Below are 19,568 nucleotides of genomic sequence, written 5' to 3' on the forward strand. Positions count from 1 at the left end.
TGAACTCCACCACGTTATCACTGCTTGGCAACCAGTTGCTAAGGCTTCACCTAGTAAGAACTCCAGTTTCCGTACCTAGTAAAAACATAAACTTATGACAGAGGGCGCTGAAAAAATTGAATTTAAAAACAAAAAGACTGACAGAGACAAAGCAGAGGACAAATAATAAGGACTTGTCCAGACTATCAAATATTATTTGACAAAAACATGTGACATGCCTAAATATGGTCAGTTGATATTCAGGGGCAAACTTAAATATATGAAATAATGTGATGCAAGACATAGAGAGTCATGAGACTCAGAACCCAGGAATCTGAAGGCAAAGAATTGTCACCACCAAGCACACCTCCACTACAATCTTAATCTTAATCTCTGATCACACATCAGCAGTGGCAACTCTAGGATATATTTTCTGAGCTTCCCAAATGAGATTTTTTTAAGAATAGGAACCTATGGATGGTCAGAAATGACACTTTCAGACTGTGACAGACATCTGTTGGCTTGGTGTGGGCTATTTTTATATTTCTTTTTAGTTTAACTGCCCTATGTGCTCTGTCAGATGGGGGGAGGGGCTTGACCAGTCCAGTGGGGGGCTTAGGCTCCTGCTTCCCCCTCCCACACTGACTATCAGGAGTGACTAATAAATGTGATATGTCCATATTTGGGTGTAATATGACATAATCATGCACATCACACAAATTTGTCACAAAAAATTTGATAGTGTGGACACAGCTTTAAGCTCTGTTCACATTGTCAGGTTCTATGTGACAAATTTTAAGAAGAAAATTCCTGAATTTCTCAATTAAAATAAATTTAAATAATTGGAAATGATACTTTCTTTTATCTGTGACTTGATGTACTGTATTATTAAATGATCTTATTAATTTAAATAAATGTTGATATTATCAGTGTGACTAAAGCAATACAGTATTAGACATCTAACCTTGTTACCTGATAAAACAGATCCAGTCATGTCATCTCGCTTGATATAAATATCAATATCATCTGGTATATTTGGAAGACTCCATTTATGAATAGGTGTAAATGGCTGAAAAAGCTAAAAAACATTTATTTACCCCATTGAGTACATTAATGGGGTAACTGGCGACTAAAGTGCTATCTATATTGTATGCATTTGAAAAGTCTGTAGATTTACGTACATAAACTGATATAAAATTTTAAATTGTGAGAAATATTTTGAAAATATTATTTTGATCTTAACAATTGAATCCGAACCGAACTGAATGTGTTTGAACTGGTCATCTGGCAAACCTACTGTATTCCCATCTTTTTAATAAACGTTTCCTCATAATAGAGGTTGGCTGTAGAGCTAAAAGACATTTTGCAAAAAAGTTTCCCTTTAATATTAAGAGTGCCCCAAAGCAGGAGTTCTACTATACAAAAAAATAATCATTACTGCAAGCATCTTACTGTAATAAATAATCTACCATTGAATCAATAAATCTTATGTAAACTAGATCCGAGAATGCGCAGTTCTAACTAAAATTAAGACTTTTAGTTTGACATTATTCGATTTTTGGAATAAGCCTTTGATTTTCACATGATTGATCTTACAAATATCAAATTTTATTTAAATATTTGTATAATATATCTTTCTTTATGACTGACTGGCTCTTCTCTCTTAGTATAGTTTAAACTCACCTGTCAGTCACCATCTTACAAATCTAATATTTGTTTCCTTTTGCTATTAATCAGTATTTTGCCCAAGTGATTTCAATCTCTTGCTCTATACAGAAATTTCTAGCTTTTGATCAGCTTTTAAAAATTGACTGATTAATACATTAAATAATAAAATTCTCATATATTAAAGTATTTTGAATATCAAATATATTTATATACAATTGGATTTTTTCCTACCTTAACTTTCACTAATGGAATCATTTGAAGGTGGCGTGCCCAATCAGGTGGCCTGTAACTGAGTAGTTTATTTGAATTACTCTTTGTGTGTTGGCATCTGTGATTCGTTGTTGCAAGCAGTAGATGTCTTCTTAAATGACTGATCTTCACCTGGCAAATTAGAGCCTTTACTTTGAATGCAATCATCATGACATTAACATAATTGTTAATTACCTGTTTAAAAAAGGATTTATAAACATTTTATTAATTATTACCAAATACATTACCAAAAACACAATCATTCTTATCACTCCAATATACCTATTTAAGAATATAGATTTTTTTCATCAAACTTTCCATTTTTGTCAAATTACAAATATTTGAAATTCAAAATTTTGGCTGGGCCCCTACGGACCCACGGTAGCCACAGTGCAATGCTAGTACCAACATATCTAATTCTCACGCGAGGATTGTTCAAGGAGAAGAGCAATCTGACTTCATTTAAAACCTGACTAAGGGTCTACAGTGCAAGAAGCAGGGACAATGCTCTTGACCAAATGCTTAGCTATAAATATAACTTTAAACATTTTCATGTTACTACATTAGGATAGGCCTAGACTCAGCGGCGACGCCAGAGATTTGTCGACAACCGGTCTAATGAAGGTCTGACACAAGCAAGCGCCAATGAAGCCTCGGCCCAGAATAAAACCTCCCTTGGACCTTGTACGATGCACGAAGTGCATGATAGACCACAATAATATGACATTGGCAGTCAAAATAACGGTAATGTTATGTTATTTTTGTAGAAGCGGTTGGCACATCGGTTGTAGCTTGGACTCCCAACCTTGAGGTGGGGGGGGGGGGCTAGGCCCTAGAGAGACCGAGCCTTGCTAAAGTACTGTAGTACTTGGATTTGGGAGTTGAATAGCTCAGTGGTTAAGATGCTTGCCTTCTGATCCCAATGTCCTGGGTTGAATTCCTGTCACGGCAGGAATTTTTTTCCCGACCAAAAACAACTCCACTCCCTAATAAGCCTCACAAAGTGACTTAGTTTATAAAGCATCATTCTCATCCTGTAAGTGGCGAGTGTACTTGCTGTTGGATGTGAAGGAAATAAAAAAGAAAAAGAAAAAGTAAAAAAGAAGTAAAAAAGAAGTAGGCCCTTAAAATTAGTGTAGACCACTACTCTAGACTAATACTAATACTACTACCTAGTTTTCATTAGTTTCTTGGTTTTTGCCAAGCCTAGCAAAATAGCCTATAGAGCCTACTACTTAGGGCCTAGTACGGTAGGCCAGGCTCCTACTGAAAGGCCAAGAAAAAGATTATCAAATAAACAAAATGACTCCTTGTTTATTGTACGCTTTACGGATCCCCGTGTTACGTTTACAGTACGTAGTTAGGGACCCGGGCGAAGCCTAGCTATGCTAAATATTTCTCCTTACAATCTTAGGCAGAGGATAGGGTTCTGCTCCTCCGATAGCTCCGATCATCAACACATGCGTAAACTCTGAAAATTATACAGACATACGTGCGAAGTCTAATAGTAATACTGCCCTCTACAGAAATAAAGTCATTTTGTCTGTTTCAGAGACTCATGAAAATTACAACTAAAATATTGAATTTCTTATTTAATGATTTTTAACTTCCAGTGAGAATTAATGGTTCGTCTTTAGTTTTTATTTTTGTTTAGAAAGTTTAAATAATATTTAAGGGTTATGAACTAATATGATGGTGTAGGAGCAGGCAAGTAATTGTATTATCCCAGATACAATGATGCATTACGTACGATACGTGATATGATTTTTATGAAAACATTGCGGTATTTAATTTAATTGAAATTGAAATTAATGACCGACACAATGTTGATAACGACAGCAATAAAGACTACTTGGATAATTACGACGACGGTGATGATGATGATTGTTGGCTGATTATTGATGAGAGTTAATTTTACACGTCAAGTACAAAACACGTCCTTTTAAGATTTAAAGATTGCTAGGGAAAAATCATAAAATAACACACAATCAAACAATGGATTTATAAGGCCCATAATACAGCAATCTCTATACAAGGCTGTACAGGAGGTGCCATGGCCATATTCCGTGCTACAGCTCCAACTATTGTGGCTGAGGAAATCTGGACCCTCCCTTTAATTTGTCTTCTCTCCCGGTTCCACCCTCTTCTTCCCAAGGGCGGAACCGGAGGGAGGGGGAGGTGAAGTTAGGCGACACCCTCAAGTGAGCAAATTATAAGAATAAATTTCTCTAGACGCTCGGAAATGGCACTCTCATATTGTAAAAATGCTTCTATCAAAGCAATATTCCTCCTCAAAAACTATTAAGTTCTTGGCCTGACGGGAGCTATACTTCCCTATCTCAAACAACCTCCCTTCACGGGCGTTGCAAAATGTCTAATAAAGGACCTGTATTATATGCTGTACTGGAGTCGAAAAGCAAATCATTATTATAGCACGGAATTGGCACTCATTCAGACTTAAAAATTTGAATATTTTATCTACATTTTAAAAAATTTGTGACAATTTTAAGGGGTGGGGGGAGGGGCGGGACCGGGTAGTCCTGGCCATTCCCACTGGATTAATATGATATTTATCATCCACAGTCGATGTCAGAGACACATTATGGTGTTGTGTATTAATAAAACCCTTTGGATCAGCGAAGGGGCTCATATACGGGTCGGTGGCCCTCTGTGGACCGCCGCAGGAGAGCACCACTTGCGTTACGCCACTGAGCATGGGTAGACTGTTCTAGCTGGGTAGTAAATTCCCTGCCGTACTAATTCGTCTTTGGCTTTTTTTGTACACCCTGATGATATATGAAATCCTTGGAAAATCAGCGTCGGGGATATAACGTTGTGTTCGTCGTCAATCAATAGAAAATTCAAAATTTAAAATAGTATAGTGGTAAAATAATCGAGCTCTCATTTTACCCACTGCTAGGTCCGCCACTGATATCGTGGGTACACTTTTATTTTTCCTCTTATCAATTTTTTTCTCCCTCTTTTTTTTCGGCGGAACTGACGTGGGTGAGGGAGGAAGCTAGCCTCCCCCTAGTGTCAATCCGCTGGACCCTACGTCCAAAACATGAATCCGTCACTCTGATCATGAGATTGTCTGTCTGTCTGCATTTCGAAAAATAGGAAAACACGAGAAGGGCAATTTAGATCCATTAACTTCTGATTCGTACATCATTAATAATATTATATAATGGATGTATTTTATAATGGCTGTATTTTATAACTTGTACGCCTAATTGTATCAACGTGTTATTGTTTTGAGTACTGAGACACTTCTTTTTAAAAGCGCATTGTACCCTCCGGTGGGTATTAAAAATAGCTCATATTTGTTCAAAATATACAAGATCTATGTTTTGTTTGCCTACTTCGAAACAAATTTAAAATGTTTATTTATTTGTAATTAATGAACGACAATTTTGATGGTGACGTCGATAAGGACGATGATTACGACGATAGGCCTACTGATGATAACGTTGGTAGTGTTACGATGACTATAATGAGAGTAAATTTTACACATCAGTGAATACTTTTCGTAAATACGGCCTACGACATTATATACAGTCGTTTATTTTGTGGAGATCGAGAGTAAAAAAGGAGGTACCAGTACAAATAGGCCACACCTTTTCAAAGAGAAGTCCAAATGCCTTCATAAGTTCAATGAAGTCTTTAAAAACGACGTCGTCATCATCTTCACTGCTTTTAAGTTCATTTCTCCACAAATAGCGTGCTAACGGTTCTTCCAGAATTCCTCCTTCATTTAATTTACGCCAATATTTTACCATCGCTGAAGCCTACAAAAAGAATTAACAAACCTGTATTCAAATCCAATGTGAGTAAAAATCGGTTTACTCATGATGAATAATTATTAAAGTCAAAAAAAAAAAAAAATTACATTACTAACAAATTTCTGTATTAATCATCATCATCAAACCGGATTTGATTTACAACCACAAATAAGGCGCGACTTTTATTTACACCTTCTTACGCGAACTTATTTTTTTTAAAGATCATTAGAGAGCGAAAAAAATCAAATTTTGTTTTCTAATTAGCAAATTGTTTTGCAGAAAAACTTTCAGATGGAGAAGAAAATAAAAAATTTATTGTTTAATGTAAACAGTGTCATATTGGGATGATTAAATGCTTTAAATTTTACTATTTAATTAGGGAGAAATGTAGATATCTTGTTTTTAAAGATTTCAAGGCAGCGACAGGGGTAATGAAAATAAAGAAATAATTTCATTTTTTCTGAAATTTCCATTTTTTCCGTGGCACTTTATTTTTATTCGAAATAGTAATTCCACTAATGATATTTAAATATAGATTTGAAAACGGTAACTAGCACTGACCTTTCAACCTTGCCCTGACCCTTGGATATTGTCATCACACAATAGTGTAAATGTACGTAAACATGTGCGTTTATGAACAACACATGTTTATTGGACGCGCGTATTCTTGCACTGTTCTGCAACCGAAGTGGACCTTAGGATGGGCAACTGCCAAGGGATCCCCGAGAGAGTGGGGCGAATCTTCTGGAAAGCTCTGACAAATTATCCTTTTGAGGGCCTTTTTAAATGAATTTCTAAAATCCATAATTTGTAATATCCTATTTAAATTTTCATTCATTTGAGTATTGTCTAGGGACCTACAGTAAAGCAGGAGAAATAGAGGGTGGGGTGAAGGGAGAAACTTGCACAGACAGATGGTCAATACCACCTCAGCCCCACCATGGTTGGGGCTGAGGTAAGAAAATTTAAAAAAATTATGATTATGGCACCTCCGAAGTGGCCGGAAATGGCACTCTCAGACAAACTTTAATTATGATTTTACTTTTTTCTTCATTTCTTTTATAATTTTAGGGGGCTCTCCCCCTTGAATCCACCACTATGAAATTATAATTTTTCATGTCCTTTACATCTGTAGGCCTACAATCACTGGAACTGATAACAGATTTCGTAGCACATTATTAAAAATCAACGGGTAAAAATTAGGAACGATTTTAGTGAAATAATTAATAGGTTTTTAAAAGTGGACTTTTTAAAATTTGGTGGTCCAGGGGCAGAGGCCTGGAGGGGGTTAGTGAGAAATACATTTTGAGGGTCTTACATAATAGATTTCTCAAACACATAATTCATGAATATTTCATTAAAATTTTCATTAATTTGGGTGTTTTTGAGGCCTGAAAAAGTAACGTTATTATGTCCTGTACATCTGCAGGCCTATAGATAACATAGATCAATCTGCAATCACCAGAAGCGATCAATTTCAAACAAATTTCATACCACATTATTAAAAATTAACGGTTAGATAAGCTGGCAAATATATAATGCAATGCATGCTATAGCATTCGTGATAATTAGGAACGATTTTGTGAAATCATAGGTTTTAAAAAGTGGACCTTTTGGAATTTGGGGTGGGGGGTGCGTCCGCACCCTCTGCTCCCCCTGCCTACGGGCCTGGTTGTTAAGTTTGATTGACACTCGGGAAAGGTCCATTATTCGCTATAGGTAACAATCCCCGACACACACGATTTAAAAAAAGCAATTTAAAAAAAAGTTTGTATATTTTAGAAAACAAAACACAATAATTATAGTTCTTATCTAAAATAATGGTGATTATTTATTCCTCAAGTTTATTACATAAATATATTTCATTTCATAATTAATATTTATAACAATTTGTTTTAAAAAGCGTCCATTTAAAAAGTTTAATAAAGATCCATTAAATCGTTAAGGTTGGTTTTCTGTAAGACATTGTATCAATTTTAAAACAATAACAAAATTACAAAGTACGGACGGCAAATCTTCATTGTTGCTCATACAGTAAAAATAAGATACTTTCAGAATTTATAATACTTTTATATATCAATATATTTATAAAGTAATTACATTTCATTATTTATATAAGACCTAAAACTTTGTATATATTATATCTGCATATTTGTCTGCCATGTGACATTGCACTGACTGTACCATTAACTCTAAGTATTTGGTAACTGTCTGCTGTCATATAGATTTGATTTGAATTTACTGAGCAATCAGAGTAAAATACAAAAACAATGAATAAAATGATAGCATCCCTGAGAAAACAGAGCCAGCTAATCAACTAAAAATTATCCATTTTAATATGCAAATTGGTTGGTTGAATCGGGGAGCCCTCAGATTGCGTTGGGAGCAGCAACGCAGGCAACGATTGCAATGAAAACACTGTAGCGACAGAGTAGTGGATAACAAGTTAATGACATTTTTACCACATTATTCTTAATAGTTTAGTTAACTTCTTTTATTCTAAAATTCAGGTTGGGTGGAAGTTGGTGGTACATTTTAAAAATATTTAATGTTTTGTGAAAAAGTATTGGACTCCATTGGGGTTTGAATCATAAGAGATTAGTACTGTTGGCAGTGTTTTTAAAATTAGCTTTAAAGGACGACAGGTTCCACATTCATATCCATCCAGCCTTGGATCCTGTTTACTGCTGTCTCACCAAGAACACTCTTGAACTTCCCATTAACACATCCAAAGAAACCACCTACAAAAATAACATAATCATATAATAATAATAACAAAAATAATAATAATAATAAAAATAATATAATAATAAATAATAATAATAAAAAATAATAATAATAATAACAAGAACAAGAACAATAACAATAATAATAATAACAATAATAATAATAAAATAATAATAATAATAATAATAATAACAGTAAGTATACTGATTACCTGACCACATTGTTTGAATGATAGTAAAAAAGTTAGCTTTTACAGATACAGATAGAGATCTTTTATTGTCACACAATTATGAAATTTTCCTTCCTTATTGCAAATCTACTCCAGTATTTTAGAGTCTTATTTTGAGGGCAAAAGCAACAAAGGCTCGGACTTAGCTCTAAACCAAGACTCGGAAAGCATTTTTAATATCAGTAATAATAATATTAATAATAATAATAATAATAATACTAATAATAATATTTATGTAAGCCTTATATAGCGCATAATACAAACAAATTGCCTATATGTGCTTAACATGAACCTGTGATTTGCCATTAATAAGGCATGATATAATATCAGCATGCCAATAAGGGTTTAACATGATATCAACATGCTAATATAGGTTTGAGATGACATCATCATGCTATGCTCATAATATGGGTTTGAGAAGACATCATCATGCTATGCTCCTATATGGGTTTTTGAGATGACATCTTCAAGCTCATATATGGGTTTGAGATGACATCATCATGCTATGCTCATATATGGTTTGAGATGACATCATCATGATATGCTCATATATGGGTTTTTGAGATGACATCATCAAGCTCATATATGGGTTTTAGATGACATCATCATGCTATGCTCATATATGGGTTTGAGATGACATCATCATGCTATGCTCATAATATAGGTTTCAGAAGACATCATCATGCTATGCTCATATATTGGTTTTTGAGATGACATCATCAAGCTCATATATGGGTTTGAGATGACATCATCATGCTATGCTCATATATGGTCTGAGATGACATCATCATGCTATGCCCAAGTTAACACATAAAAATTGAGAGTGAACATTTATTGTTAGCCTTTTGCTACAAAGACCTACTTGGTTTTACTTTATTAATGATTTTAAACTTTACCTGTATGAACAAATAAGATTCGCTTTCCTTTAAAGGCACTTGGATTGGTATTTATGTGCTCAACAAGACCGAAGGCTGCTTTGCCGGTATAAGTTGGATCTAAGATCACACCAGTCTTCATTGAAACATTGGTAATGAATTCTGAATTAAAAAGAAGACAAAATTAGTATCAAAATAAATTGCTGGTCTTTGTTCATTTGTTTAATTAAATCTTTCTTGCATCCAAAGTGTAACTGGAGTAGGCTTAGTATTGCCTTTTTTTATCCAGGGTTCGCACGTTGTAAAACTTTTTCTCACGCTTGTGGGAAATTCTTTTTTTTACATAAGTCACAAGTCATATTTATTGGCAAATCAAAACATTTACATTAAAACAGAAAAAAAAAAAAAGCACAAAATAGACAGGACAATGGCCAAAAGACCGGTCATTGTAGCCCCTTTTGACATTGAATAACGAATAATGTAATTAACTGTAAATTTTTTTTATTATTTTCTATAATGTTTTGCTTAATAAATAATGTTATCCATGCTCCTGTGTTATTGTGTGTTTAGTCTCATGGTTCCAAAGATTTACTATCTCATGGGTTGCACCATTATGTACATTACTTTTTTTATTTTCAAGTGTTATACTTAATAAACAATTCATAAAAAAGGCTTATGTTACTCCTGTATTATTGTGAGTTGTCTCATGGTTCCAAAATTCTTACTTTCTCATGGATTAAACTGTTACGTTACAATTCTCTTTTTTTAAATAAATTGAATATAATAATTTTAAACAATCTAATTCCTTATTTCCATGAAAGCGTGAATTATTGAGCCTCAATTAGAAATATTTTATATTTCTTTTTAAATATACAAACACTGTTGGCACATTTTATTTTAGGTTGTTTTCTGTTTTTCTCACACGTAAAAATTTGTTGGTAAGCAAAGGCTGATTGCCTACAGTTGCACTAGAGAAGAATTCTCTCCTTGGCAACACAAATGTGTGCATAAACAATGGTCTTATCTTATTGCGTAAACATGTCGGTGCCTTTTCCGGTACCGGCACCAGAATAGCTTGGGTTTTTTGTGGCACCGAAGGGTGGAGTACACGTCTGCCAGGGTTGTTGTTCAGCGAATGATAACAACGATCAGCTGCGGCGAAGTTGACATAATATGGATATACAATAAACAATATAGCCTTCTTCAATGGGTGTACGTCGCGGAGACATTAATTTATTGTATTTCATATATAATTAGGTTTTTATGTTTAAACTTCTCTAAACTAATGATGTACTGTATTATTAATTAATTAAGTTTATGCTCTATTCTCTACACATCACCATACTGACATGCTATACTGTACTATTATGTATTATTATTCATTGAGCCTAATATTATTGATATTCAGTCTATTATTATGAGGCCCTAGTTGTTAATTTCAGCTCTGTATTTTGACATTTATAATGATGTAGGCCTACGTAAACTTTTATAATTTTTTATACAGCAAGGGTTAACGTACAGCAGAGTTCTCACCGTCCTACCGGCACTGACAGGCTGTCGACCGGCATTGTTTTTTTAAATGATTTTGTACACTTTAGAAACATAATTAACGAAATACCTCACTCTAAAATCAAGGACTAACTGTAAACGCCTTTCATTAAAATAACTGTAGAAGTATTACTAAAATATAGGCAAACAACTTCATTCACTGAATCGCACAAGTTTTTCTGAACCAGTCAGTCAGCCATGTTCAGCGTTTGACATCCTTTCTGTCTTCGATAACATTTCTAAACTGGTGATGTACAAAGACTTGACCTGCTTCTCCCAAGAATATCGTAGGAACCTACAGTACTTGTGGGAACATTTTCTCATATAATTTACTGTTACTAGGCAGCTTGCAGTACTGAATAAATGGTAAATGATCAAATTTCCTGGAAATTTAAGGGCAATCATACATTTCCAGTATTGGAAAATGCTCATTTTTTTTTTTTCAGGACATTCAAGGAATTTAAGGACGCATACGAACCCTGTTTATTGATCAAGCTCTCAACTGAACACTGTTAAGCATGTTAACTTAAAATAGGTATTAATATACCAATGGGTACTATAAATAAAGTAACTTATTAATCTTAATAAATGGTGCATACCTAGTTCTTCTGGAGTAGACTTAGCATAACCTAGGCCTATTGAGCCTTCTACTACGTCAATCAGTTCTTCAGCTTTCACCTCAAGGTCCAAACCAATCTCTTCCAGGATTTCAGTAACATGGTTGATAACATGAACCTTGTCATTTCTGATCACAAATGCATGCACCCTGATGCAAAGACACAAAATGAAGAAATATCATTATCAAATTCTGGGCGGTGGGTCTGGGTGATTGTAACATGGTTGATAACATAAACCTTGTCATTTCTGATCATAAATGCATGCACCCTTAAGCAAAGACACAAAATGAAGAAAACTTAATAACAAATACTGGACGGTGGGTCTGGATGAGTGTAAGTACAACATGAAGAAAATTAATATCAATTTAATGAAATAAAAACATCTAATTCTGGATGGTGTTTCTGGATAACTGTGTGTGTTAGATGTATATGTGTGTGTGGGGAATTTATTTATCAGAATGTCATCTAATACATTGTTGAATGTAGTGTGTCATAACAGCATAAAATAACTTCAATGAGAATAAATTGTAACTATGACATGCTTGATAAGGTGCCTGTCCTACTATCACAAGGTCTTTAGATCTAGTACTTAAATATTCAAAAATGTTAGTATGAACAATCTTGAGTTAGTAAGTCTTAGATTAGAGGGAGAATGAAAATGATACTGAATAAATTAGTTTATTATCAGGAAACTGTATAAAGACTGTTAAGTCAATAATGGTTTTGATTGCATTTCAGCTTCAGTACCGATGTTTTCTCTTTTGATTTTAACGTCCATAATGGGTTTCATAAATTCAACTTTAATAAAAGAGTCAGAAAATATGCTATATTAAAGTAACTACAAAGAATATCCTTGTTGTATTTTTTTGAGTGCGTTAGCTAGCAACTGCTGTGTGTTTTGTGGACGGTAGTTGGAGAAGGGTTTAGTCTGTGGCAGCACCAGTGGGAGGCAGCAGGGGCTTAAGCCCCACCCCAGGGGCCAGAGCTCGTCAGGCAGTCAAACCAAAAAAAGAAAAAGAAAAGAAGCTTATTGAAATGAAATGCGTGTTTATTGAGTTGAGAGTATAGTAACAATTGTATTTTATCACATTTACATTTAAAAGTATTTTTCAAATCTGAGACTCCCTATTTAAAAAAAAAAAATATTATTTTGGTCAGAGGGCCCTAGGATGATGATGTGCACCACACTTATCCTTATTTCACTCAGCCTCCCTCAACCCCTCAAAAAATATATTCTACAGCCACCACTGGTTGTAGTCTTTACTTGAGGTGTGACCCAGTGAGGGACTTAGCAACTGCTAAGGTGTGTTTGAAGAAGATGGTGGGGAAGGGCTGTAGTCTTACTTGAGATGTGATCCAGTAAAGTAGTTAGCAACTGCTAAGATATGTTTGAGGGTAGTGGTTGGGAAAGGGTTGGAGTCTTACTCAAGGTGTGACCCAGTTGGCAACTGCTAAGAAGATGTGTATAAGAGACAGACACAAATGTGTGCGTAAACAATGGTCTTATCTTATGGCGTAAACATGTCAGTGCCTTTTCCGGTACCGGCACCAGAATAGCTTGGGTTTTTTGTGGCACCGAAGGGTGGAGTACACATCTGCCAAGGTTGTTGTTCAGCGAATGATAACAACGATCAGCTGCGGCGAAGTTGACATAATATGGATATACAATAAACAATATAGTCTCTGTCTCTTATACACATCTTAATTCGACAGGCAAAATACTGTAAAGACCAATAGCATTGGATCCCCCTGGTTTGACTGTATAACATTTTAAGTTTCTTGATTTACTGTAGAAGAATTATTTCATTTCGTGGTCTTAGAAACAATGAAACATGGCATGTAGAAAAAAAAAATCAAATTAACAATATGATGAGAGAATCAGGGGAAAAAAAACCTATTCTTCTATCATGTAATAATATTTTGTTCTCTTTTTCAAAGAAGGAATAAAAGGTGAAACAATGATAAGTTTATTATTTAAGTGTCATAGAATTTGTGAACATAGGCAGAAGCTTGTGTTTAACCTAGAAGAGATGTGCAGGTATGTGGCTACTTTCTCATACCTAAAACCCAACATTATTTTATTTATTTATTATTTTAATTTGTTATGCCCAGAAAAGGTGAACCTAACCTATGACAAGTCCAGCCAAAGGAAAATTAGAAAAGAGAGAGCAGACTGATACGATTAATATAGCATTTAAAAAGTTAAATATTATAGGACAGAACTTCTGGGAATGAATGATGGGAGAAAAAGTGTGGAAAGCAGGTGTAGAAACATAGAATTTGTGAACATAGGCAAAAGCTTGTGTTTACCTAGAAGAGATGTGCAGGTTTGCGGCTACTTTCTCATACCTAAAACCCAACATTATTTATCTATTTATTTATAATAACATTAAATAGACAAACATCAATGAATATCATATAATATTGACTGCGAAAATGAAAAAAAAAAAAAAAAGATAACTATAATTTTAAATAAATTTTGATTTTTATTAATAAATAAATGAATCAAATAAATTACGATCAGCTTATATATTATTATCGTAAATTATTTCTAAGACCTTACCGTAAACATTCAGCCAGTTTCTCCATTCTTTGTTGGTTTTGGAAAGGCTTCAGCGGCACCAGGTACAAAGAAGATCCCACTAACATGTCAATGAACATGTTACCTTCACTTGGAATTTGTTCAGGATTCTTAAAAAAAAATAATCTTAAGAATCAAAATATTGGCATTTCGACTGTATATCAGGATAGAGTAACTCACAGCATCATTGTGCTGAATTTTGTATTGGCGTGGCCCTTCACTACCTAGCCACCATATGTAGGCACTTATATTAGGTTAATGTTCACCTTACTCCACTAGAGGGCTAAAATGACCCATAGCATTGGGGTAATGCCCTACTTTTCCAAAAGGATGCAAATACTGTAGGTTATTGAAAGTGCAGATGTGTAAACTGGTTTCCATTTTAAGTAAACCCTGGGAACATATTAAATTAGCGACGACGGTAAGGCTGCATTTAGCAGTGCCCCTGCCTTACCTCTCAGCTGCTTGACTCACCACTTACTGTAAAATGGTGTTGAATGTACTTTACATCCAAGTATTTATCAAATTAATATCTCACCCTTTTTAACAAAAACAACAAGCCACATAACACACATATCAGCCAAACACAGCATAGAAACCTCAGGATGTTTAATTTCCATAGAAAGGTTTAGTGTAACAAAATACCATTAACTATTTATCAAAAACTTTATATTTAATAGCCAATCAGAGAGAAGATACTTCAGGTTGTTTACGTTTTCAATGAAGGATGAATGACTTACTTCAGAAGAAGATCTGATGAGCAGATGAGGTTCCAGACCGACTTGTCTGGCTGCTACTGCCGTCGTTCTACAGTGATTTGACTGAACGTCTCCAACGGTGATCACCGCATTGCACTCCTTGTGAATTGCATCGCCCAATAAAAACTCAAGTTTGCGTGCCTGATACCAAAATTACAGTAAAGGTAAATTATCTAGTAGCTTTCAAAGGTTGACTTTTCTGTTGAACGTATTCTTGTCCTAAACAAAGTTTTGCCAACACCTTTGAATTTTCTGTCACAAATATCTATGACTAGACCTACAGGTATTAAACCTATACCAGTATCAGTGGCGTAGTTGAGGGGCGCTACCTCAATTAATAAGGTGATTTTTAAATATTTGAGCATGATTTGGAGAGGGAGGGAGGTCCAGGGTCGCAAAAATTTGTTGAGGGGGCCCGTGCCCCTGCACACTAATCAGGAAGTCACATATAGCCTCTGATAGTGTGGACTGAGCTTTTGCTTATGTTGCATATCATGTATATGGTTGGTCTTGTGAAACACACTAAATACATAATAAAAAATACTTTATTGCAATTTTCATCAAAAGACAAACTATACAATAAAGAAATCAAACTGAAATTCACTAAAACTTCCAGAGTGTTTATCACTGGTAATCCAGGTCCATGTGCCTAAAGAATTTTATTATTAAATATTAATTTATCATTAGAGCACTTACTTTATTGCCACTTAGCGTAATGCCTGTCATATCATCTCGTTTGATTGACACGTCGAAGCCTGTAGGTACACCTGGCAGGTTCCATTTATAAATGGGGGTGAATGGTTGAATAAGCTACAAGAAAAATATTATAGCATCTCAAATTCATAATGATACAGCTTGTTTGTTTTGCTACACAATAGGTACGGGACTGGGATTATGCCAGGGCAAAGGTAGATAGCTGGCACTTAGAGACTTAGGACTGTCTTGCCACCAAACCATTACATTATTGTTAAGTCTTCAAAAAAAATTTATTATTAATTTTAAACCACAATATAAACAATAAAAACCAATAAAAATATTTAACACCTCAATTTCTAATGCATACAAATAGATAAGGACACAGAAAAAAAAAAAGACCAATACACAGCATATGTTCTGGAATGAAGTTGGGAAAGAGCGAGGTTTAATCATGTTCAATATAAACAATAACAATTCATTTTAGAACTTTTTACAGGACTGTCTGCATGGAGCTAAGCAATGGTATCATCAAACTATAAACAATGTTTTATCTTTGGAAAACTACAAAAGCAAACATGGATTGTGGTAATATAGAGTAAGAATAGACTACAGGTCAAAGGTTAGGTAAAGAATGGCAAAAAACAGTTTAACAATATAAAAGAAAATACAAGAAAGGTGCCAGTTCATTATGTCACCATAGAAAGTGACAATTTGATGTGACAAACACACACACACTAAAGCTGCATTATTTAAAAAAACATACAATCCGCTAACAGTGTGGCACCCTCTATATAAACACCATGCATTTTGCATTAAACATGCATCAAAATACTCAAATTTTACAGTAAAGTTACCTGCTTTATTTTAGTCACCTTTCAACTACACACCTGTTAATTATACAAACATTTTTAAAACCCTGATAATCAAGTGAAAATAGGTGGGAGGTGGGGAAAATTTAGCAAAATAAAGTAGCAGAAAGAAATGGCTGCTGAATGAAGGGAAGAATGACACCTTCCGCAACCTCTCAAAACAGATGCATCCCTGATGACTAATGGATATGTTGTTATATCAGATCTTGACTTCTTTTCAATTAACTGTTGTTGAATTTATCCTTTTTACATTTTCAATTTATATAGCCTTGGTCTTCGTAATTTTCTCTTGATTTTTGTCATTTGATTGTATTTTTATTGTATGTGTTGCTGGGCTAAGGACGATTACAATACTTTTTAACTGATTAGGTTACACAGGGTAAAGAAAAGTAAATATATAAATTATAATTATCACAAAAGCAATTGCCAGAAAACTGTACACAGCAATGAGTAAATAATGACTTTAGGTTTGTTTATAAATGATCCACTTGGATCGTGTGACCAACGTAGAAGCGCTGGGGTCAACAAGGAACTGCTCATGGGCTTATCCAGAATTGTTTCTGTGTGTGTCGTTTTTGGAGCTTTTCTGTGGGAGACAGGAAAAATGATTACAGCGCCATCAGCTTGAAGCAGCTGGCAGGCTCAGTTTCAGAATTGCTGGAATTGAGATACTGTAGATTACGTCATGCAATTGGCAAGGTCTTTGGACTCATTGCTGGTACCTCAGCGATGCCTTTTCATTTATGTCATTGTGAAAGGCCCTAGAAAAAAAATGTCTTTGGAAAAAATGTGGGCCTTTGAAAATTTTGGGGATGTCATACGACCTTGTGTTATCAATTGGGTGAGAGAATGCCAGCATTAGAAGATCTCAAGGAATAAATGATTGAAGGGGGCTAACATGGCTTTTATTTTAACAGAAACACTAAATATACAAAGTAAGTATTACAACACTGTCATTCACTAACTGGACAAAAAAAAAATAATAATACTGATTGCAGAATTAAGAAGTGCTGTATATAGTGAAACTAAAAATTAAAAAAAAGAATTCAAAAGAAAAAACAATTTTTATCAGGAATATGATATTTGCAACAATGAATATTGTCAAAAACAAACCTTCACACGGAATTTTGGGATTGTTGTTAGGCGTTTCACCACCCACTCTGGGGGGTTGTAGGGGAACAGCTTTGAAGGATCTAAACTTCCTTTTGAATAACTGTCTTTCTCAGAGTCCTCACCCCTTTGGTTCCATTTAATGTTTGCCGTCATTGTTCCATACAATTAGTAGCTGTAGTACTAGACCTGTAATGTACAAAAAAGCATGTTCAATTCAATTTTTTTTTTTATTAACTTTCTTTCAGCACTGACAGTTCCCTCAAAATAATAAGGGCTTCGTTAAACCTAGAGTCCTTGGGACTACATACAATCCTTTTATTTATTTATTTATTTTTTTTCGAAATCCATAATTTCCAGCAGTGGGAGGTGTTTCGAAGCTAGGCCTACGCTAGGCCTAGGCTTGGACATCAACAACAAAAACAGGCTCGCCGCTCGTGTCCGGAACACGCAACAATTCGTAATAGTACAGTTCAGTAGTAGTACTAGGCCTAGTAGTAGTGAGCGGAGCAGGCCAAACCAGCCTAGGCCTACACTAAATTGCCTATAGTAGTACTGTAGACTTATTCTACAGTTAAACTTGAAATTCAACTTAATGTAGTTTGCGTTACAGTTTACCGTCAATTTGAACTGATAAGGGCGAAAAGCAACTGGTGTGACCGAAATCAAAGAGTAAACAGTACAGTACTCTTTCAACCCTTTGCCGAAATGGAACAAAAAAGAAACATTGAGATTACGCCCTCTATCTACCGATCGAGGATTAGAAAACTTATACAGTACTGTAAATTATAGGCCTCTGTAATTTTCAACCCAGAATATATTTATTAGTTTTAGGCAGATGTTAATACCTGTTTTTAACAATGGTTACAATAAATATAAGGACAGTCCACATAAACAGTACACAATTTAGCTTATACAGAAAAATATTAAATATTTGAAAAAATTCACGAATCAAAACAAACTTTATAAAAATAGTAAAAAAAATTAATCAACAAAGCATAAAATATTAGATTTATTAAATGTTACGTATTTTACATCTGCAAAAATACATAGTTTTATTACAATAAAACTGTAAAACTATCAACAAAGCATACATTTCATTTAAAAGAAAAAAAAACGTTATATAAAACGGTAAAACAATAAAATAATTTAAAATATGAATTTTGTAGGCCCTATTTGGTCTTAAAACTGTTTATGAATTAGTAGACTTCATTATTTGGTTCCAAGCTCTTGCCCCGGCAATCCGTAAGTAATTCTTAATGGAACTACAATTAGGGATCCTGGGGCGGATGCAGTGGATGCGATCGCAACCCCTAGATTTTCAAGAAACATAAATGTTAAACTTTATTGTTGGTAAGAATACCAGAAAGACTTCAAAGGTATGAGAGTGCAATTTTCGGCACCTAAAGATTCATTGTCAAAATGTTCCCCAACCATGGTGGTGCTGACGTGGTATGGACTCTTACGCTGCCCAAAAAAAAGATTACAATTACACAACTCCGAAGAGAATTATATACTCTTGAATATAATTTTAATTCAGAAAAAAAAAACAAATCACATGCAACAATCAATTGGGAACATATGCTGAATTATGTGTAATATAAAATTACAAATAATTAATTATAAGTATTACACTAATTGGCAAATATAAATATATTAACCATTATTAAATAAAGTTCAGAGCAAATACTAAAAATCAAATTCGTCCCTCCAACATGTCTCAGTTCCCACTACACAACATTCTCTTCCCGAATAGCTTTTTATCTTCTCTGCCACATTCTGCACCTGATAACCGTATACCTAACTGCATTATTACTGTCTCTTATACACATCTAGATGTGTATAAGAGACAGGTACCAAAGATACTAGAAATACAAGAT

At 34.4% G+C, this 19,568-nt stretch overlaps 2 protein-coding genes across 2 annotated transcripts in view; both read right to left on the reverse strand.

Moving 5' to 3' along the window:
- The window catches only part of LOC117108208 (bifunctional D-cysteine desulfhydrase/1-aminocyclopropane-1-carboxylate deaminase, mitochondrial-like), a 34,240-nt gene extending 30,893 nt beyond the window's left edge, over positions 1 to 3,347 (reverse strand). Inside the window, exons 1-2 of the mRNA XM_033250170.1 lie at positions 3,303 to 3,347; positions 2,044 to 2,091 (exon numbers count right to left, since the gene is read on the reverse strand). Of these exons, the coding sequence (XP_033106061.1) occupies positions 2,044 to 2,067 (24 nt within the window). The 5' untranslated portion in view covers positions 2,068 to 2,091; positions 3,303 to 3,347. The remainder of the gene's footprint in view (positions 1 to 2,043; positions 2,092 to 3,302) is intronic.
- A 4,136-nt stretch (positions 3,348 to 7,483) lies between these two features.
- On the reverse strand, positions 7,484 to 18,391 carry LOC117108212 (bifunctional D-cysteine desulfhydrase/1-aminocyclopropane-1-carboxylate deaminase, mitochondrial-like). Its single transcript, XM_033250173.1, has 10 exons — positions 18,307 to 18,391; positions 17,692 to 17,877; positions 15,710 to 15,823; positions 14,996 to 15,154; positions 14,238 to 14,365; positions 13,397 to 13,461; positions 12,517 to 12,673; positions 11,657 to 11,823; positions 9,531 to 9,671; positions 7,484 to 8,419 (listed from the first exon to the last, which is right to left on the reverse strand). The coding sequence occupies exons 2-10, from the start codon at positions 17,842 to 17,844 to the stop codon at positions 8,310 to 8,312; spliced, it is 1,194 nt and encodes a 397-aa protein (XP_033106064.1). The 5' UTR covers positions 17,845 to 17,877; positions 18,307 to 18,391; the 3' UTR covers positions 7,484 to 8,309.
- Between the last annotated feature and the right edge of the window lie 1,177 nt (positions 18,392 to 19,568).

This window comes from Anneissia japonica, unplaced genomic scaffold (assembly GCF_011630105.1).
Source record: "Anneissia japonica isolate Jap-2015-1 unplaced genomic scaffold, ASM1163010v1 scaffold7797_len75038_cov128, whole genome shotgun sequence".
NCBI lineage: Eukaryota > Metazoa > Echinodermata > Crinoidea > Comatulida > Comatulidae > Anneissia > Anneissia japonica.